Source organism: Protopterus annectens, chromosome 4.part0, assembly GCF_019279795.1.
Source record: "Protopterus annectens isolate FY-2018-M chromosome 4.part0, PAN1.0, whole genome shotgun sequence".
NCBI classification, from domain to species: domain Eukaryota; kingdom Metazoa; phylum Chordata; order Ceratodontiformes; family Protopteridae; genus Protopterus; species Protopterus annectens.
This window is the reverse complement of record NC_056733.1, coordinates 697,770,606-697,793,146: the sequence shown is the minus strand read 5'-3', so window position 1 is coordinate 697,793,146 and position 22,541 is coordinate 697,770,606. Positions and strand designations below refer to the sequence as shown.

At 41.9% G+C, this 22,541-nt stretch overlaps 1 protein-coding gene across 1 annotated transcript in view; it reads left to right on the top strand.

The window, feature by feature from the left end:
• Positions 1-22,541, top strand: part of POLE (DNA polymerase epsilon, catalytic subunit) — a 1,031,469-nt gene that overhangs the window by 857,175 nt on the left and 151,753 nt on the right. Inside the window, exon 39 of the mRNA XM_044069769.1 lies at positions 5,743-5,916. Within this exon, the coding sequence (XP_043925704.1) occupies positions 5,743-5,916 (174 nt within the window). The remainder of the gene's footprint in view (positions 1-5,742; positions 5,917-22,541) is intronic.

Genomic DNA, 22,541 nt, shown 5'->3' with positions numbered 1-22,541 from the left:
GGACCTGTTCTAGGGACCTACATATGGCCTGTGGCTTAAGTAGGGCATGCTGGAGGGACAGATTTATCTCCCAGCAACTGCAGTGTCTTTGGAACAGGCTACCAGTTTATGTGAAACAAAGCACCTCTAGGACACTATTCAAGAAGAAGTTGAAGAGTGGATGGGGCACTAAATTCTTACTGGGGATAAAGCCCACAACCCTCCTGGACATGGGCAATCATCACTAAATGCAATCTTGGATACTGACTAGCATTTCTATGGTATTACATTGGGATGAAATGTCTAGGCTTAAAATTACCTCCTGGTCGATAGCCTAGTAATCTCCTATGATCCTGTGTTTCTGCATTTCTGGCTGGGGGCTAGTTGCTACCAGTTCAGGGCCCTGCTGTTTGGTCTCACCTCAGCCCCCTGAGTGTTCACCAAGTGCATGACATTGATCGCATCCTAGCTACAGGGATTCCACATCTTCCCATACCTGGATACTTGGCTCTTTAATACCCTCACAAAAGCATTGTTGATCATGGCTAGGGGATATCTTACTTCAGCTATGCAACCACTTAAACATTATGGTCAATTACCTAAAGTTGTGCCTACAGCCTATTAGTTCAGTAAATAAAATTATTGGAGGCACACCACAGTTCAAGGGAATTTAATAACGAGAAATAACCCACAGTACAAGCTCTGCTCAACAAGACAAAAAATACAAAGTATGTAAGCGCTTTCACATTTCTGTTGAACGCTTCATCAGACATAAAAAAACTACACTGAGACCAAATTTAAATACCGTATAGTTGCTAATTCCCACCAATCATCTTGTTAAGCCAATAATTCAATTAAAACATAATAAACCACCATTCATTTAATTTTTATTTATTATTTTATTTTATTTTACATTTGTTAACCGGGCTAGTCTGGCTGGATACATGTCCATTTTCAGCAGAGGTCAGACTAATACACTACAGTTTATGAAGTCACTAATAATACTAACTATACAAATAAAACTAATATAGTATAATACGTCAAAATACAAATGCAAATACATTTTTCATGTACAAATCTGACTAGATGACAATCAAAATTCAGTCAGGGGCTGAGGAGAAAAGCTTCAGTATCAAAAAACAATTTAAAGTTAAAAAATATCACTAGTAGCTAGTCATGACAACAAATAGGTATTGGCTGAAAGCATAAAAGTGGTTAAATATATAGTGTTAAACATGCAGGTTAGTAGGGTAACAGATATTAAAAGGTTAGAGATAGGGAAAAGGCAGAAATGACGTAAAGAGAAAGGAAAAATAAAGTAACTATGAACAGAAGAGTGAAGGTATAAAAAAGGGACTGTGGAAGTCAGTTTAAGTTAGAACAGAAGAGCAAAAGTACGCAGGAGCAGACTGGAGAGAGTAATAAAATTGCTGAGGTCAGTCAGGATTGGAGCAGGGGCATAGCCAGTGAGTTATTAGGTGAGTTTTCATCTGTTTTGAAAAGATGACATGAGCCTAGTTTATTCCAGTAAGAACCGACAGTGTTTGCAAATAAGGAATCACCTGATTTATTATGAGATTTCAAAGTAGTAACTAGTAGCTTGTTGGCTGATCTAAGTGTAGTGAGATTTTGTGATGAGTTTATTTAGTATGGGTGTGTTGGAGGGGTAATGTAGAATTTTAAAAGTGATGATTAGTTGCTGTAGTAGTATTAGGTTTGGAAGTTCAAGCCAGTTTAGTTTCTTTAAATTAAGACAGTGATGAGTTTGGAATACTTGATGAATAAAACAAATGCATACAGAAAAAACCCTTGAGTGCCCCTAGACAAATCTTCTAAAAGCGCGTATAAATATATGAACACTACTTATAAATGCTCATATATATTAAATTATATATTAATTTATTATCATATTATTTAAATGTGTGTTATTTCTTGTTATTAAAGTCCATTGAACTGTGGTGTGCCTCTGATAATTTTATTTAATTGGATATTTTCTTTGGTATCGTGGCACTTCATCCTTTGGCTGCTCATTGGATATTTTCTTCATTAGAGTGCATTGGCTGTCACTTGGATACAGTCAGTGAAACATTTCCAGGCTTCTGAGCTCCAGAGTGATAAACCTTTGTAGTCCGGTCTGGTTAGTGCTCGCGATCTCAAAGCCACCACTTCATGCAGTTATGAAACTCTTGGGTCATATGGCAGTGTCTATAGGGTTGGTTCCTTTAGCCAGATATGTGAAGGGTGTGCAGTGGACTCTGGCCATGCTGTGGTCTTTATTAACCCACCTAATGGATTTTCCAGTATGATTGACAAAGGTGTGTGGCGAACAAATTCTTTGGTGGTTGCAGTCTCCTTTAGTGGATAATGGAAAACAGTTTGTTCTTCCATCTCCCTTGGCCATGGTCACCATTGATACCTCCCTTCTGAGGTAAGGGGGCATTTTGAAGGGAGGATGGTTTGGTCCTGGTCTTCTGTGGAAGCCAGTATCCACATCCATGTTCTGGAGATGAGAGCTGTCCTCCTTTAATTGCAGGCTTTTCAGGGCATCCTTCCCAGATGTGTGATTGCAATACAGATGGCAAATATGTCCGTTGTCTAATATCTCAATAACTGGGGGGGGGGTCACATTGTTATCCACTTTTTTTGGAGGCCATAAGGGTTTGACATGAGGCACATTCTTCTCTGCAGTTTCTGGTTGCAATGCACATCCCAGGGAAGTCCAGCATTCTGGCCGACACTCTCAGCTGGAGCATTCTGCTTCCCCATGAGTGGTCCCTAAATGAGAGTTGAGGCTTGGATTTTTCAGTGCTGGGGCACTCCATGTTGCAACCTGTTTGCCTCCCTGTCCAACACCAAGTGCAGCAGCTATTATGCCTTAGATCCCCCTCTGAGATAGTCACCTAGGGCACACCCTGATGTTTGCTTAGTCCTGGGACAACTTTACACTTATGCCCCAATTCCTTTGATTGTAAAATTTCTTCAGAAGGCTGCAAGCTGCAGAACTGTGATCCTCATAGCCCCCTTTGTCCTCAACAGGTGTGGTTTCCCTTCCTTCAGCCTCTTCTGAACTACCCCCTTGAGTACTGGATCCCATTCCAGATCTCATTTCTCATCCAGCAACTCTTAATCCCCCCCGTACTTCAGTCCCTCAGGTTAACTGCAATGTTTCTCCAGTTCTCTTGATGGCCAGAAATCCTAAGCTTTCATAGGCCGTAGTTCATGTCTTGTTATTGTCTCAAAACATTGTACTAGCAAAGTATATTCCAGTAAATGGAGATGTTTTTTTACTTTGGACAGAGTCTTGTGGACTCTATCCTTTTTCAGCTTCTTTAGAATCCGTTTTGGATTTTCTTGCTGAGGTGTTTCAGTCAGGTTCTAGTTTTTCTACCATTGAGGTGCAGTTGGAAGCCATCTGTAGTTTCCTTGTTGGCAGGGGCAATGTTCTTCTGGCCTCCTTCAAGATTTCCAAGGCATTTCTCAAAGGTAACTTTCTGCTACGTCCCCCATTTTGGGATCCAGTGGCTATCAGACTTTATTTTGTTTGCATATTCTTTGAAAGCTGAGCTGCTTCCATGCAAATCTAGAGGGGCATTCTACCAGGGCTATGGCTACTTCTACAGTGTTCTTCTCTAGAGTTTCAGTGGATGATGTTTGTGCAGCTGCTACTTTGATAGGTCACCACACTTTTGTGTCACATTGTAAGCTAAATATTCAATTAGATTCAGCTTCCTTTGACTCCACTGTGTTGCGGGATATCATTCCTTAATTCCTCCCGAGGATTTTTTTCGTGGCTGGGGACTTTCTCACAGGTTGAAGGCAGATTGAGCAAACACCACTGGATACGAAAGTTGCGTACTCCCCCCTCTCCCATCTTGGCTTGTTATTGTGAACTTCCATGTCTGAGACGGCTGGGCAATGGAGGTAATCTCTTCCTGATCCGTGTAGTCCTGTGTCATCTTTGGTTAGGAAAGTTTATTGTAAGCTGGAGGTGGCTTACATGGGCAAACTTGATCCGAGGAGTAGGGGATTGTGGGTAAGAAATGCCAAGCCTGGTGAATTCAAAGTCTGAAGGAATTGTCTGGTGTTGGATACGATAAACCACAGGTTGAACTATATGGAGACAGACAACACAGATCTATCATTATGGTAAATACATAACTTTTGTTTTTTTTGCAAGTCTCAGTTTTCACACTGCAGGCATCTGTTCTATAGAAGGCAGTTACAAGATTCCTTTCAGATACACAAAGGTGTGAACTTTTTTAAAATATTTATTGATTCATACTTCCTCCTGCCCTTTCAGGTATGTTCCAGTTCTCCCACTGGGGAGTGGTAAAAGTAATTTGGTTTCTTCTTTCTGAATTTTGATACTGGAGTAACTCACTCATGCTAGCATTTCTTTCTTCCTTGGGGCAAGAGATGGGCTACAATCTCAAAGACTATATCATGTTTTGTGAATGGTGTTTATTTTGGTGCTTTCTACCCAGTTCCCACACATGGCAGGTTCTGTGGTGAGAGATTGCACTTGCTTCCTTGCAGTAGCAACTTTCATTTCCCCATTTTAATCTGACAACACCCACTGAGCTTGCAGTACTTTGTTAAAGGCTGAACAGACTGGGGGTGCCTTCATGACATTTCCCTTGGAAAGCAAATGTTGATTAACCTCTTCCTTTTCCCCCTGCCCATGTGGCTGACAGTCACACTGCTAATTGAATCTGGGTTGGCAGTATCAAGAATAGTAACTTTCCTTTTGTGCCATTGTGTGTAGCCTAGTCCAAAGGATTTTAGTTATAGCTTTGTGCCCCAGGATAAATTGTATCCCTGAGTGTGAACAATTGCCTATTCATACCTTAGTTCTCGTTAATCTCCCTTCTTTACCCACTTCCCTACTTTTGTCAATTTTTCTCGTCTGGATGTCTCCCAGAAATAATGTCTGCTTTTCTCTCACTTCATATTGTAATTCTTGTTTATATTTGTTTATATTATACTAATTTACCTTTAATTTCTCAATAAACTGACTACAATTTCTATAATTATTAAATCATTATATAACATGTAGCTATTCATAGCCAGCATTTTCATATTATGTCTAATTTGGTATAATTATTTAATCTGTGTTTGTTTTTTGTATTATTTTTAAAGTCTTCAAAATTATTGTTCTTAAAATGTTTTGTGATACTTTGGAGCTTTTTCCGTGCTCCTACACTGTCAGACTTTCCAGGTAGTCAAATGTCAATGTTGTTGTTGTTGTTGTGTCTTTCAGCTTATCCCAGTTAGGGGTCGCCACAGCAGAACTCCGGTCCGCTAATGTTTGGTAGTGGATTTTTACGTGCCGAGTTACCAGCCCTGACACACAACCTTCAACGAAGGTGCGCCCATTCATGCGTGCCTTCACACAGAAGACGCTCTAGCTGAGAATTGAAGGGACAACGTCTTGCTGATGCTGTTGTGACGGAAGGGAGTTTTACTATATCTCCAGTAGAATATATTGCCCATTATAGCATAGTCAGCTTTGAGTCACTTCTTGCACATTGAATGGCAGGTGGGAGGTTGTCATAATTGTTAAGGTGTTTACATTGCAGACAGAAGGTTCAGGGTTTGATTCTCACATGAAGTAATTGGCTAGGCTTAAAATGGCCCACAAGGGCATTTAGTCTACTACTAATCTATGAACCAGTGAATCACACCTGCTACTTACTTAATCAGTTGTCTGCAATGTAATAATGTGCTGAAATATATATATATATTTTTTTTTCTTTTTTCCAGAATTTTGAAGAGTATGGTGGTAGGATGGGTAAAGGAAATTACTCAGTATCACAACGTTTATGCGGACAATCAAGTGATGCACTTTTATCGATGGCTGCGATCGCCTGCATCCCTGCTGTATGATCCAGCACTTCATCGTACCTTGCACAACATGATGAAAAAGCTGTTCTTGCAGTAAGTGTCTTCTCCCTTGGCACTAATATAATGATGTGTTCCTGAATTTGTATAATGACAGATGCATTCTATATGTAGTGCATAAAGATGAGCAAGAAAAATGAAAGATTAGGAGATATTACTAGTAAAGCAGTGCCATTTGCAGAAAGTATATCAAGGCGTGAGTGAAGAATATGTGGGACCCCAGAAAAAGGATTGGGTTTTTATTTATGAAGGAAGCAGCTTGATGATTGGAGACCAAACAGCTGAAGATTTAGAGGTTGTGAGAGCAATAATACATTATTTGCGTTATATCTGCAGCGCTTACTGTAGGGATTATAGTGTGTATCATAATATAATATCATGTGAGGTAGTGGATACACAACAGTTAATCATGAGAAAGATCAAGAAATGGTCTGGTTCTCATGAATAAAGTTGTTGGGAGTTGATTGGATGCATACAAAAGTCCTGAAGGAAACTGGACATACTGTAGATGTTTTGTTCCATTTTGAATGTACTCTGTAATACTGAAGTAGAAATAGTGGATGTCGTTTGAGTTTTGAAGGAAAGCTTGATGGTTCTCCCTCTGTTCTACACAGCACTACAGAGAGGAGTATGAATGGGTGTATGTGCTAGTCTGTCTTTAACCTTTTCCATTTCTATTCCCTGTCTGACCATTATGCTGTGCCCACCCTCCCACCCCTAAGCTGCTGTACAGACCTGTTTATTACTGAGGACGATGCCTATGGTCCATTTATTTCCCTGGTTGAGAGATGAGTGCACAGAGTGGGAGCCATCATTCCCAGACTTGGGTTTGTTATTTAAGCCTTGGCATCCCCTGAAGTGTCCAAGGGATTGGCATGTTGTGAGCCAGTGTGTTGTATGTACATGCCTTGCCCACCCCTTGTAAGCAAGACCTCCTCATGATCCATGGGCTGCACCAGGTATTCTACAGTAGAGAATGTCCAAGTATACCCCCCCCCACAAAAAGAAGCACGACTAGTTATCTAAATCATGTCTGTCCTCCCCTTTCCAGTACCAACAGGTGCTCAAACCACTAAAATTTAGGTTATCTGGCTCAGTGTCAGGACTTTGTCACTTTATACCAGTGTCGCTATCTGCCAGACATAGTTGGGAAACCATTTAATGGAGCAATTACAAAAAAGGTAAACTTAAAGCATCTCTGAAACTAAAAAGGGTTAAATGATGGCAAACAGTGTGGTTTCATAGGAAAGTGGTCATCATGGCAAATCATATTTCATTGACATGTTGTTAGGGACATGTATTAAAATACTGTAGTCAGCTTAATTTGTATACATGTTAAAATCTATGGATTTTTGTAAAAGAAATTTTTTTATATGAAACCAATGAAGGCACAAAAATAGTGGGTACTACAAGTGCTAATTAGCCAAGTAAAGTGTGAAGAGTTTGTTTTTGTAAGGATATCACTGTAAGATGATATGCAATCCTGCAGTAAAGATATAACCAGAAGTTTATGGTAAAACTTTTTGAAGTCTGGAAATGTTATCTCTGAATGTGTTACAAGTTTTATTGACAAGATATACAGCAGCATACATTTAAAGATTTTAAAAGTAATATTCTTGGGTTTAAGATGGAGCAAATGGGGCTTGCAGTGACCTGGTAAGTAAAAGCAAAATACTACCCTGCCTAATGGTAGGGCTGCCACCTTTTCAGTTGTTGTGGGGCATGGAAGGTTTGGCTAGTTTATGACAACACTGTGTGTGTGTGGTCAAAAGTAGAATGCAAACGTTAAACACATGCATGAAATTTGTGGGACATGACTGTGGATGTAGCTGCAGTGTCATAAGTAGCATAAAGCTCACACGAATTGTTCCAAAAACCTTTCAGGCTGTAACATGGAGATAAATATGCACACATCAGATCAATATGTTATATGGACCCAGAATATAAACCAGGATCTGTCATATGTAAGATTAGAACCTCTATTTATACTGTTCAGTACATTACTTGATGAAATCCCATAAATTACATATATTTTCTAAAAATACTGAATGGGTACAAAATTAGACTTAGAAGTCTTAACTTTATTTGTTGGAAGGTTCTTGGGCACTGTGATGCACTTTTCGTTAAATGGAAATAAGAGTTATACCAGACTGATATTTTCTAACACAGATTTCAGAAAGGGCAGATCAGCTCTCCACAAACTGGAAAGTCATTATCAAGGATAGATTTGTTCTGCAGATAGAAAGCCAGTGTTACAAACTGCACTACTAGTCAAAACTAAGACTGCAGGATTCCACTGGTGCCAAGAGAACAAAAGGCCCTAATACTTCCTCTTCTGGGGTTAGCAGCATTAGTGCCTAAAAAAGAACAAGGCAAAAGGTTCTGCACAAGGCTGTTCCTAGTGCTGATCAAGGATGGTCCTTGGGAACTCATTTCAGACATGTCATGTTATTTTTGAAGTCTGGCAGTGTTCCCTATTGCAGAACCAAGAGCATTTGTGTATACCGATAGCTGGACAACTGTTTGATCCAACCCCAGTCACATGAGGAAGTGAAGTGGCTCTACAGTTTGCAATTTATTTCTAGTTTCTTGGACTGTACCAGCCTACCCAAATCAAATATGCTACCCTCCAGAAAGGTGATATTTCTGGGCTATCTTGGAGTCCAGTCATCACAGGACCTTCTTTTCTGCAAGATGAGGTAGAATCCCTGACAGGCTGCTTTCTGGACATCTGTCAGAAAAAGCCCATCACAGCAAGAAAATTCCTAAGGGCAAGTGTATATGTCATCAATGATTTTGAAGGTACCCCAAACAAGACTACATATGAGAAAGCTCTAATATTACCTCAGGAAAACCTGGAGTCAGCATAGCAAGTCAGTAGAGGAAGAGGAATCATGTTCTGCCTTGTATTAAGCAGGAACTGTAAAGGCAGATAAATAGTGTGATGGAACATGGGAATCCCATTCACACAGAACCTAGTGAATCAGGCTGTGACCACAGATGCTTTCAATATGGCCTAAGAGCCCACGCAAAAGGGCTGAAGATGTAGGGCATGTGGTGCTGCACTCAGAGACCCATCAACATAAAATAATCATTGGTGGTGATACAAGCATGAAAGACATTCACTCCCATTTGGAATCAAGGAGTACTCCAGGTAGTCAAATACAGCACAGCCCTAGTGTGGCACATAAACAGGGAGGGGTTCGGTATTAGCCCCTATGCACCCTAACTATGAATGCCTGGGATATGTCCGACACAATCCTAAGGGTAGTCTGCATCCCACCTAGCAAAACTGGGTAGTGGGATTGTTGAGAAGATCACACTCAGACCCCCACAAGTAGATGCTGGACAGGGATGTTTTCTTGCTGCTGGCACAAATGTGGGATGTTACAAAGATCGACATTTTGTACTTCACTGAATAACAAACAACTGAACTAGTTTTGCTGCAGAACACCGCAGAGGCTTGGGCAGTAGATGCCTTCTCCATCAACTGGGCAGACCACTTTCTGTATGCATTCTCTCTCTCATCCCCCTATCTGCCAGGGTGATCTAGAATGCAGAGGAGGGGGTGAAGCTATTATTCCAGAAAGGACACTTCACACTGCTTCTGTAAATGGACCAGTTCACTCAGCACAAGAGGGCCCTTATATGTATGTCTAAACCTGAGGACTCTATAGCTCACAGCATATATATCACTTTACTCCCTTTTAGACACCAGTTCATAAACATCATGTGGGGGGGTTAGGAAGCCTGCTACCAGAAAGTCTTGGCTAGCTGAATTGAAGAGAGAAATCAGAGCATCACAACAAACCAAAGCATTTGCAGAGCCAGCAAACAAAATGCCTCTTCAGGTTAGTGAACCAAAAAGATTTATTGTTGTTATTATTTAATAAATCTTTTTGGTTCACTGACCTGAAGAGGCGTTTTGTTTGCTGTTTCTGCAAGTGCTTTGGTTTGTTGTGATTTTGGTACTGTTTCCAAGCACTTTTTCCTTCTCAGTTGTGTTCATTGTTTTGGAAATCAGAACATGTTTTAACCTGAATAATTCTACAATAGCTGGCAGATCTACTCTGCACAGGACCTGAATATTCCTCCGTGAAGATGATTTTTTTCAGTCCTTCAGTTTGCACTCTTATTGTTCCTCTTTTGCATCCTTACACCAGTTGAGCAGTTCCTTAAAGTGGTGCAGCATTTAAAGCCACCAAAAAAAAAAATTGCTCCTCCACAAGACTTGAATTTTGTATTGCAAAAGCGAACCTAACCTTTTGAACCAGCAGCATCTTTAGTCCTAAAGTTTCTGACTTGGAAAACAGCTTTTCTGCTTGCTTAATCACACCAATTTGGAGAATTTCAGAATTTGAACTGCTTCTGTGCAGACAACCATTTTGGTCTTCCATAAAGGCAGACTCAGCTTGATGATAAACTGGGCCTTTATGCCTAAAGTGGTAGCAGATATTTTCTTAATCAGGCCTTTTTAGTTTCAGACCCTTCATAACAACAGGGAGAGAAGTTTGCATTCTTTAGTTGTACATAGGCAATTGCGATGTTGCATGGTTAAGACAAAAAATACTATGACTTCAGAATAACTTTTTATCCTTTGCAATTGAAAGGGAAGGGAAACCAGTTTATAAGTAAGCAGTTTCTAAACAGTTGGCCTATGGTATTTCTCTGTGGTACTAAGTTGATGGGAAGAAGCTCCAAGGGTGTATTATACCTCAAGCAACCAGGGACACAACAGCCACAGTAGTCTTCCTCAGAGGTGTTCGTACTCGTTCTGTTTTAGAAGCTGCGACCTGGTCATTTGTCTGTACCTTTTTGAAACACTAAAAGATTGACATCACCTCTCAAGCCAAGATGGAATTTGATACAGCTATTCTTTAGGGCCTTTTTAATCCACTACAAGGAACTGTTTCAACTCTTCAACCTTGTGAGCGCTGGAAATCATCCCTACAATCAATACTAATGCACTCATGAGTCATGTGATGAATATAATGGATGCAAGGTACATACCATGATAGATGTCCAAATGGATTACTGCTGCAAAACAAATTTCCATTTCATCTTCTTACTTTTACCTAGGTTTACTAGGCTGGGGTGGGCTACCCTTTTATCATTTTACATTTACCCTTCTCAGACATCTACATCTATTCCTTTCACAAGACAATTGACCTATTCAAGTCTGAACTGACTTTGGTGGAGCTCAGGTTCCCAATTTTTTTCTACCTCCCTTGGCCGAGTCTCCCAGGGAACACTGTGTGTGTAAGGTCCCACTTTTGGTCAGGTCTGCAGTGAAGGATTAGCATGGGAGTCCTTCCCAGTTTGACAGGTGAGCAATAAAGAAGTGAGGGTGGTGTGGGTGGATATCTGCTTTTTACTGGGCGCATGCTGATGTCTCAGGGACGCAGACATTTATCTGTTCAGCAGTGGGAAAGTCAGTCTGGATGTTAGACGTTCTGCAGCAGACATCCCAGCAGTCAGTACTACTGCAGCAGTGATCCACATGAACATTTACTGGTTTGGCAAGCTTTATTTATTTATTTATTTTACATTTGTTAACTGGGTAGAGTCCGGTTGGGCAAGTAGCCTGTTTTCAGCAGAGACCCTGGGAGAAAAGCTCCAAAACAGTAGTACAAAAAGATTACAAACATTTTTCAAAGATTTACAAACAATATACAAAAAGTTTAACAGTTGCCAATAACCACAATTTACAAAAAGGGGAATGTAAAACAAAACATTACATTTCCTAAGCTTTACTACAGACAGTAATATGAAACTCATTAGATATATAACTAAAAACCATTGTGGTATTTTTGTTTGGTCGAAGTAAGACAAGAAGATGGAATAGAAAACATTTGATCGAAAGCATGAGAAACTAGCCTGGAGTATTACAGGAACATAGCCATTGTTGAGTAAGGTATTCATTTAGGAGTTTTTTGAAGCTATGACAATCTGTGCTTTCTAAGATATTCTGAGGTAATAGGTTCCACTGTTTGGTGACTGTCTTCTCCTTCAAAGTAGCCAAAGTAATTATGGGACTTTACCTCGAGTATAAGTTTATCGGATGATCTAAGGGTCCTGGGGGTTGGTATTTAGTTGCACTAGGTTCGAAAGTGCAGGGCAGTTTTCAGGTTTGTGGATAATACAGTGGGCAGTGGTGAGCTGATTGAGCAATAACAGATTGGGAAATTCAATCCAGTGTAGTTTTTGAAGAGCAAGGCAATGATGTGTCCTGTTGGGTATATTAGCAGTAAATTTTGCTATTTTGTTGTAGCAGGAATCAAGTAGATGTAAATCAGACTTGCTCAGGTTAATGAAAAGTTGAGAACAGCAGAGAAGAGTAGTAGATAGGAGGTGGGATCTGGCTGTGGCTAGTCTGGCATTTTGAATAAGGTAAAGTTTGACCCTATATAGTGCACCAAGTTTGATGTGAACTTTCTTAATTGTGAGTGATGTGTGTTTATTGAATTGTTAGGTTGTTGTCTATTGCGACACCAAGTAGTTTTGTTTGGTTAACTGCTTCTTTTATAGTGCCATTAGTGGAGTAGATGGAGAGAGGAGGTGGTTTTGCTTTGGATTTCCTGTTAGAGAAGATCATTACTTTTGTTTTATTTGGGTTTAAGATGAGATGAGATGAAGTTCATTTAGGTAATTTTCAATATCTAGAAATGACTTTTGCAGCTTATCCTGGAGTTCTTTCACTGAGTTTTTAAGTATTCTCAAATGCCAACCCCAGTTTTTGTCTACTTATTCTAGTGGATAGCCATTTTGATAGTCCGTTTAAAGCATTTTCCAAGCAGTAACTGGGTAAACACTTGGATGCACCTTCTATTGCCTTGGAAGCCTGTGAATTGCCTTCTATGTGCAGAAGTTAAGCTAACACCAGCCAACATCAAGAAATTCCTATAGGCAATCCTAGACACTGAGACTAGCAGGGTGTCACTTCCATAAGGCAAAGTGCTTCTTATGACCCATTTCTTTTTGGAAGACTCCTAGAAACCCTTTTAACAGCCATAGCATTTCTGAATTCTTGTGTGTGTGTCAGTATGCACTCTTATAGTATCCTATGCAGAGGGTTCATATCTGCAAGATTCACTGGTATCTCAAGAGTTTGAGATTAATACAGCCTCACCCTTGGGGATGGATGTTGCCGTCATCAATTTCACCAAGAAGACTGGAGAAGGTTAGCTGGTGGGCAACACGGGTCTTCACTCCCAGATATGAACTAGATGTTTACATCTGATGCTTTAGACTGCATGTAGAGTGCCCGCTGTTTACAGATTGAAGGTATAAACCAGATGTTCCAGAGAACTGCAGAAGGTATGTATAAATATAAAAGACATGGTGGCCATTATATGTCATGCAAATTTTTCTCAAACCAGGTACCCTGCAGCTTATAGAAACAGCAGATAGGGAAACCTATTTATAATCTCCCGCCAGTTAGTTATGCAGTTTGGGACCTTGTCATTGATCCTAGGTAGTCTTTTCAAGGCAGGTCATATTTCAAGCACATGGTATAGCAGATGATCACCTAGGAGGTCAGTTGGGAACTTACTTGAATGGAAATTGGACAGGATAGTAATCCTTCTTTCAACACGTAAGTAAAAAGCATCAGCTAGAGTTTGCATCCTCAATCAGTTAGTTAAGCTGTTCTTGACTCCCTTGCCTAGAGTGTTCGAGCTACCAGTGCCATCTCCATTTATTGCAGCGTTAGTTTCCTTTATGCCTTCCCAACTAATCCCTGATATTCCAAGAGTGCTAGCAGAAGTAAGAGGCGAGATGGGCAACACTCATTCAGTAAGTCCACACTGACCAAGACATATATGGTTCTCCCATTTAGAACAAATAATCCAGGAGGATCCTTTAATTTCCCATTTTTTCTGCACTCTGCTGATCCAGCAGAGTGATCACTGACCCGCCATAGTGGCAAAAGCTCAAAGCATGGGTGATATCCGGTTTGCTTCTCATAGCCATTTGTTTTGGCCAGAGGTGGCTCACTTTATGGGAGGTGAAAAGATGCATCACCAGAATACCATGTCTGGAAAAATGCAGTACAAAGAGTATAAATTCAGCTACTTCATTAATCTGGATAGTGGTGCTGTATCCTTTCCTAAATGTCTTTCTCCCATTTTAGTTTGTCTTACTTTGGACACTCCAGTTTCCACCATCTCCTCTGTTCAGTGATGCCCTTCAACTTGAGACTAAAAGACTTATTCCTCATTTAAGGACTTAACTTTTTCATTCGAAAACTAGTTATTCCTCCATTTAAAGTTGCCATCCATCCATCCTCCCTCAGCCCGTTTTTCCCCATTTTTTGCACATAGGGTCAGGGTGTCACTTCAACAGTGACAGTCATCTAGAGTCAATGTTTACACTACCGAGTGGCTATCCCTGCCACAGTAAAATTGCTAGTTCTACTACTCTGAAATTCCTATCCTGGAAGACCAACTTTTTGATGGCTGTTACCTCTGTCTGGAAGATCTTTGAATTCTAGAATTGATTTTTTAGAGAACTTCATGTAATCTTCCACAAGGGCATAATGGCACTTGGAACTAACACTTTCTTCATGCCTAAAGTGGTCTCTGAACTCTCAAGAATCAATCCATTCAGCTTTGTCATTTCATTCTAGCTGACAGATCAAAAGGAGGAGGCTTCTTCTCACCATTGGTATTTACTGAAATAGAAGGCATTATACTAACGGGACTAAAGGCTTCAGATTTCTATGATCGCCCATTTCCCTTAAACCAGGACAAATTGGTGTCTAAACAAGCTTTCAGTAAATGACTAACAAATTGCATCACCATTTATCTTCATCTTGGTAAGCCTCTAGTGTGGTAGGGCAAGGCTGGTTCCAGTAGAGCAGCTGCCATAACTGCAACTTCTTCAAAAATGTTTCAGCTTAGAGTATCTGACAGGCAGCTACTTGGTCTTTTATCCACACTTTCTGAGCTGGACATTGCTTTTGGTGAAGGGCATAATGTAGTCCTCTCATGTCTAAAGCGAGGACCCATCTCTCTGCTTTTTAATCTCCCTTGTGTAGTACAAATACTGCATACCTCTTAAGCTGTAAGTGCTAGAAATCTGGACAAAACTTGCCAAAATGGGGGAGAGAGGCAGAGGCCCAAAAATAGGGACAGATTTTAAATGTTGCTCTTAGAAGCTTAGAAAGCTGTTAGAATAACAAGGTTTGTGTTAACATGCATTTTTCTGAAGGATTTGAAGTCTAAAACTCAAATGTATATAATTATTTATTGACTTCAGTCACCAGATCATCATCATGATTTGCTAGAAAATCTCATATTTTACGAGCAACAGACCAAAAATATGAGGCGAAAATCTGGACATTTGAGAGGTACTGCACAAATGATTCGGATAAAGGTAGTGCCATTTGTGTAACAGTGCTTACAATAATCATAATGGTTTGAACGGTAGTATTACAGTTAAATCTGGTGCTCGCCCTCCCCCAGGAAACTCTACCTGATCCTTCTTCAGACTAGCTATATTCAGGATAGCTGCTCCTGAAGGATTAACTTTGGAGGGGACAACAGTCTTATATACCTTCTGAGGTTTCCATTTATTATGTTGGGGTGCATTTTAGATTTGTTTGTGTTTATGGTGGGTGATTTGCCTGTATTTAGTCTTACTTCTATGTGTTATGAGCACCCTGAGTAACTGGGATCTTTTTTTGCTACAAAGCTTCATTTTGTATGGCATGCTACCCCAGTGCCCTTGTCCATCTCCAGGTCTGCTAGCCTCTCCTTTCTACCCTCATATTGTCTTCAATATTAGACTGGGGCCATCACAGACCATAAGGCATTCTGGGGGGTCTTTTCTATTGCTTTTGTCAGGATTTTTTTTTTTAATTTATGACTTCCTCTACAGTATATCTTAGGGTTTAGGTGTGCCCTGAAGTTGTGCTGACTTGTCACTTTCCCTCTGCAGATGCTCAAAGTCCTCCCCTGATTCCTCTCATTGGGCCCATACCTGCTGCTAATCGAACCTAGGTAATCTGGGCCATAGTCAGAGCTTTATCTCTCTCTGGCGTGGTAGTGGCCAGTAATTAGTCTAGAAATGGGTAATTAGTTGAGATTTAAATCTGCTGTTATGACTTCTGCCCCAGCACAGGCAGGGGTCCTAGAGCACTGTTTCTTTTTGCCCCAAAATAAACTGAAGATAGAGCAAGTTGTTCTCCACGTCCAGTCCAGCAAAGCCTTCTGTGTGAGGAAGCAACTTGGTGATGCTCTGCAGATGTCTGGCTGCTCTTGTAGTCTGGCCATGGGACTGATGTCCATCTACAGGTACAATACTGAGATATTGTTCCCATTACTTGTTCATTATGATGAGTATTCTCCCACACTTGTACTTTGTGTGCTATTGTGAGCTTGCATTGAAAAGTATAAGCCTGACTTTTTCTGTTTTGCTACTTTATTACCCTTTGCTTAGATAATAGCAAAATATTGATACCAGAAGGTGTAAATTCTCACTCTGCAAAGTGACAGACAGCATCTGATATCTTAAGGGAGTTTCAGGGTCCGATACCACTTTGTCAGCTCACATGGTCTCAAGTTTCTGGTACCAGGCAGTATAACCAAGGCGGTAGACTCAAGAACTCTGCCAGGTTGAGGCAAGCCATGTTATCTTGAACCTTCCTATTTTTATACACTGTACATTTTGTAGAATGACAAACCATTCTGCATAACAACTGCTGAACTCTTTCACATTGTAAGGATCTGCTGTCTGAGAATAACTTGGAAAATGGTAGACTTGTATAAGCTGCCTCCTGCAGCATTAAATCTTCAAAAAACTCACCTTCTCTGGAGTGCTATGTTTGCTTACTTCCTGGTTGCTTTTTTGTATTACCATGAGTTTTCCTTGTCAGAACTCTTAACATCTCTGGTGAGAATGAAGTAAGGAAGTGTTAAATGTTCATTCAGAGATTAGATTGTTATGTATGGCTTTAGAATATGTAGCCTAGCATGTTAGAGAAAGTAACGCCCTACAGATTGCTAAATGGATGAAGACGCACTATAGGCCGCTCTGCAGGTAGAAAGATTTCTTAAACTGTAAATGTAGCCCTCGGCCAGCCCGAATATCAGAGGCTTAGTATTTCTGTGTCGGTTGCTGTCGCTTCAGGACTGACGTCAGGTCGTCAGTAGTATAAAGTAAGGCAGCCGACGCCATTACGTCAGTCTTTCTTGCCGTGGAGCCCGAAGCATAAACAGTTCGCACTAGTACCGGTCAGCCGCTACCTGAGTTTCATCTACCAAATTAAAGTTGAAGTCTTCTAACGTTAAATACCCCCACTGGGGGTCCTTTTTTGTTGCATTAACCGATGTCAGAAAAAGTTAATAATTGTTTCGCCTGTGGAAAGCAAATACCACACCGAGGCTTTCATTCTTACTGCATCACTTGTTTAGGCCTAGACCACAACGTCCCCCATTGTCGCTTCTCTGCTTTTTCAATGCCAGAACTATCCGTTGTCAGGTCCTTATTGTAGCTAGAAAATTTCGCTTACACTCTAATTCTGATATGGCCTTGGTAAGCCATCCGACATTAGATCTTCCGAAAAAATGTAAAGATAAAGACAGAGACAGACCGCACAGGTCCAAACCTATTGACGACGATTCCGTTAAGCTAGTCATCAGTTCTCAGGTCCTCAGTGAGGCGCTTTCGCAGCCTGTGATGCCCGCTTCTGTGGATTCGCTACTGAGACCCTTTCAGCCGCAAAACTCTTCTTCGACTAAGGATCCTGTGGTCATCTCTACCTTGGACAGGTCCGGAGCCGCTGAGCAGGCACCAGCTTCCGAGAAAGTCCTTCATACTACCGATTCTCTACACAAACAGACGTCGTCTTTCGCGACTGCTATTCTTTTGAAAACGACCGAGTTTCTTAGACCCAGGGTATGAACCACACCCAAGAAACCGACCCAATCTCAGGCACCTGCTTCCTTGCCTCAGTCTCAAATGCTTAAAATGGCTATCATGCTGATCAGGGGAAGCCAAGCTATTTCCTTCAAAAGGAAAATAGATCTGCCCCCTGTCGTTCTGTATGAACAAGAGTAAGATGACTCTGATGCATCTGAATATGAAGCCATGCAACCCCTCTCTAGGTATGAGGATTCTGTTGCAGAGGATCCCATCCCTTCAGCCTCTCCCCCAGAGGATTTTTCCTTTTGGCGAAACCCTTCATACCTTAAGGGAGCATTTCCATTGAGAGAGTCAAGACTACACTCAGTCAAAAAAGAGACTCAGGGAATTCTTAGATCTTCCACAGCACAAACCCTTGGCCATCCCCCAAGTCCTGGATGTTGTGGAGGATGTTTTCCTGGAATCCAGCTTGACTCCTGACAACCCTCCCTCCTGCACCCAGAAAACCAGACGGGTTTTCTTTTTAAAAATCCTACTGCTGACCCTGAGGTAATTTCCCAAGGGCCTAAAGGGATTAAAGTAACCTCTGCTAAGAATTCTACCCCCTCAGATAGGGATTCCCGAGCACTAGACGGATGGGGTGAAAAAGTATACACCTCAGCTACTCTTGCTATCAGGGCACTAAATTGTCAGTTCCATATGCTAAAATTTCAGCAACATGCACTGGAACTCCTTAAACAAAAAATGTCTTCCTTTCCTGCTTGTGCAGAATCTAAAGTTACAAGAGTTAATGCATTCTGCAAGTCAAGTAACTAAACACACCTTTCACTGTGGTTTTGACACCCTAGAAGCTTCTTGTAGGGCAACAGTCACTTGATCTGTCATTAGAAGGCATGCATGGCTTAAGGAACAGCCCCTGCCAGACCATGTCAAATCTAAATTGTTGGATGCCCCTTTGCACAAAGACAACTGGTCTTAAAAAAGAGGGAAGAAAAAGCAAAATCTATGCAGACAGTTAAGGAATTCTTACAGGTCCAGCCACCCAGGTTCAACAGGCATTGTCCCACCAAGCACTGGTCCTTTCCTGCTCCAACTAAGCCAGTTTAGCCCAGGCCCCGAGGAACCAGACCTCCCAGACAGCAGCCACAGGGAATGCAGAAATCTAAGCAGTGGACTACCTCCACCTCAAAACCAGGGAGTTCTAAGCCACCCCCTTATGGTAAGAACTCACAATGACTCACCCCCTCTGCCCCTCTTCACTTATCCCTGGGAGGAAAACTTTCCTTTCATGCAAGCACCTGGGCCACCATTACCAACGACCACTGGGTTCTCAACATAGTGTCTCAGGGATACAAATTTTCCTTCTACACCCTTCCCAACCCCAAAAGGGTTCTCAGATCTACCTCTAAACCAGTGGGCAGAGGCTCAAAAGCAAATCCTTTCCCTGCTTTCTATGAGGGCAGTAGAGCACGTTCCTGCGGCCAAGGTTTTTACTCTAGACTTTTTCTGGTGCCCAGAAAAGAGGGCACCTGGCACCCCATCCTTGATCTATCCATTCCAAACTCCTTCCTGGTGATCCCAAAATTCAAAATGCTCACCCTCCAGCAGCTGCTACCCATGCTGTCCAAGGACGCTTGGCTAGCCACCCTAGATTTAAGAGGCCTACCTCCACATTCCTATCAGGGAATCCATGCAGGAAATATCTTGATGTTCATCGTGTTACCTGCTGCAGTCATCACACTTGGGTTATCCTGTCGTCAGGCGGTCCCGCAGTCGGCCCGAATTCCAAAGTCTTGGTCTGGCGTCGGTTGCTGTCGCTTCTTCCCTGACGTCAGTGTGCCAGGGGTATATAAGAGGCGTCCGACGCCATTTTCTCCAGTCTTTCTTGCCGCGTGGTGCCCGAAGCAGAAGCAATTCGCAAGTGCCGGTCGGTCGACAACTGAGATTTTTGAATCGAATTTCAGTCCGAAGTCTTCAAAGCTAAGTACCCCATTGGGGAACCTTTTCTTGCCTCAGTCCGATGTCAGAAAAAGTTAACAATTGCATTTCTTGTGGGAAGCAAATACTTCATAAGGATTTTCATTCTTATTGTATACCTTGCCTAGGCCCAGACCATGACGTCACTGGTTGTTGGTTTTGTGCTAGGTTCAATAAGTGAACTATAAAGCGACGCTTTGATTTCGCACGACACTACTTCGGTAGGAAATTTAATTACACTATGCCGTTGGAGCAACCGACTATTGGCGTGCATAAAAAACGCAAAGATAAGGACAGGCAGCCTAAATCCAAGCCAGACTCCGAGGCCTCGGCTGGGCCAGGAGCCGGTTTTCCGGTTTTCAGTGAGGCACCTACGCAGCCCCTGACGACCACAGAATTGGAACCCCTGACCGCTTCGGATTCTCAGAGAGTTCTAGGCCGATGCAGCCATTTTCTTTAGGCCCTACCGACAACATTGCAGAAGGGGAAGCCGGTGCTGTGGAAACACCTTCGGTTACAGAAGGTGTCTTCAGACCGACTACTCTCACCATAAAATCTTATGCTAAGCTTAAGACTCCTCTAAAACCAAAACAGACTGCACATCTGTCCCCCGTTCAAGGACCCATGCCTAAGAAACAGGTGCTTAAAATGGCTGAAGATTTGATTTCTTTAATCAGGTGTTCCCAACCCCCCCCCCCCAGACAAAAGGCCTAGACAAGAGGAGGATTATGCCTCCTCTGATCAAGTGTCTATCTCCTCAGGCTCCTCTGAGGAACAGGACTACTCTTTTTCCCCCTTATGAAGATTCCATTCCCTCAGCTTCTCCCCCTGAAGACTACTCCTTTGGGGAAACCTTACATACCATGAGGGAACACTTCCACTGGGAAGGTCAGGACTACTCCGACTCAAAGAAAAGGCTCCGAGAGTTCCTGTTACTCCCCCAGCACAGACCACTTGCTATCCCTCCAGTTTTAGACATTGTGGATGATGTTTACTTAGAATCTAGTCTAAATCCAGATTCACTGCCTCCTGCTCCAGCCAAACCAGACAGATATTATAGCGTGCCTGACACACACAAATTCCTTTACAAAAGCCCTGCTGCTGACCCAGAGAACAATATCCCAGGGTCCCAAAGGGGCTAAGGCTTCTATAGCTAAAAATCCTGTACCCTCTGAAAGGGACTCCAGAGCACTACATAGGTGGGGGAAGAAGGTTTACACCTCAGCTACTCTAGCTATGAGAGCACTAAATTGTCAATTTCACATGCTGAAATACCAGCAATTCCTAATGTCTCAAATAAAACAAAAGATGAGCACGCACCCTCAACAGTCTGAATTCAAGGAAATGCAGGATCTGTTGCATGCAGCTGAACAGGTGGGCAAACATACTTTACAATGTGGATTTGATTCCTTGGAAGCTTCCTGTAGAGCAGCTATTACTGGGTCTGTTATACGTAGGCATGCTTGGTTAAAGGAACAAACTCTGCCTGATCATGTTAAAGCAAAGTTACTAGATGCACCCTTACAGCAGGATGTCTTATTTGGGGTTAAAGCAGAAGAGGTTTTAAAGAAAGTGGAGGATAAGGCAAAATCTATGCAGAAGGTCAAAGATTTCTTACAGGTACAACCCCCACGCTTCAGCAGAAATTGGCCAACAAAAAATTGGTCCTTTCCAGCTTCTGACAGACCACAGAGGGGTAAATACAGACGCGCAAGGGGCAGAGGTCAAGCTCAAATCCCTTACAAACCTCACCAATGGGGCTCTGCAACACAGAGGGGAGGAGAAGACAGGCCCCAAACTACTAGAAGACAAACACAATGACTTAAAACTAAAACTGCCAAGCAAAGCTCTCTTGGCAGCTCCCTTGGGAGGAAAATTAGCACTTTTTGCAGACAACTGGCACATCATTACAAAGGACAAATGGGTCCTAGACATTATCTGTCAAGGATACAGATTCCATTTCCACACCTTGCCAAGACTAAAAGGAATGCCAAACAAAAAATCAATGGGCAGAGGCTCAAACGCAAATTACAGCTCTCATGGACATGAGAGCCATTCAGCTGGTACCTACACAGGAGCAAGGCCAAGGATTTTACTCAAGGCTCTTTCTAGTCCCCAGAAAGGACAATGCATGTAGACCCATTCTGGACCTTTCTATTCTAAACACCTACTTGCAAGTACCCAAATTCAAGATGCTAACACTACAGCAGCTTCTTCCCATGTTGGGCAAGAAGGCTTGGCTAGTAACGTTGGACCTCAAGGAGGCTTACCTGCATGTCCCTATCAGACAAAATTGCAGAAGATACCTCCGTTTCATTGCAGGTTCAACTCATTACCAATTCTCTGCACTGCCCTTTGGCTTATCTACTGTGCCCAGGGTCTTCACAAAGTACCTGACACCAGTAATTGCATACTGCCGACAAAGAGGAATTCAAATATACCCATACCTGGACGACTGCCTCATCCAAGCAGAAAGCAAGGACACTCTTACAACATCTGACTTTTGTAAAACACCTTCTAAGTTGCCTAGGGTACACAGTAAACGAGAAGAAATCAAAACTAGTGCCCTCACAAAATATGACATTCTGGGTGCCAGCTTGAATACAACGGCCCAGATGGCTTATCTGAAGCCAGACAAACAACTACAACTAACTCAATACTTCAAAATAATGGCAACAAAGACCCAACTCCCTGCAAGAAAAATTCTGCAGGCCTTGGGCTTCATAGCATCTTGCATACTACTAATACAATTTGCAAAACTGCTTATGAGGAAATTACAATGGTACCTGAAAAGCATATGGACTCAACACAGCCACAGC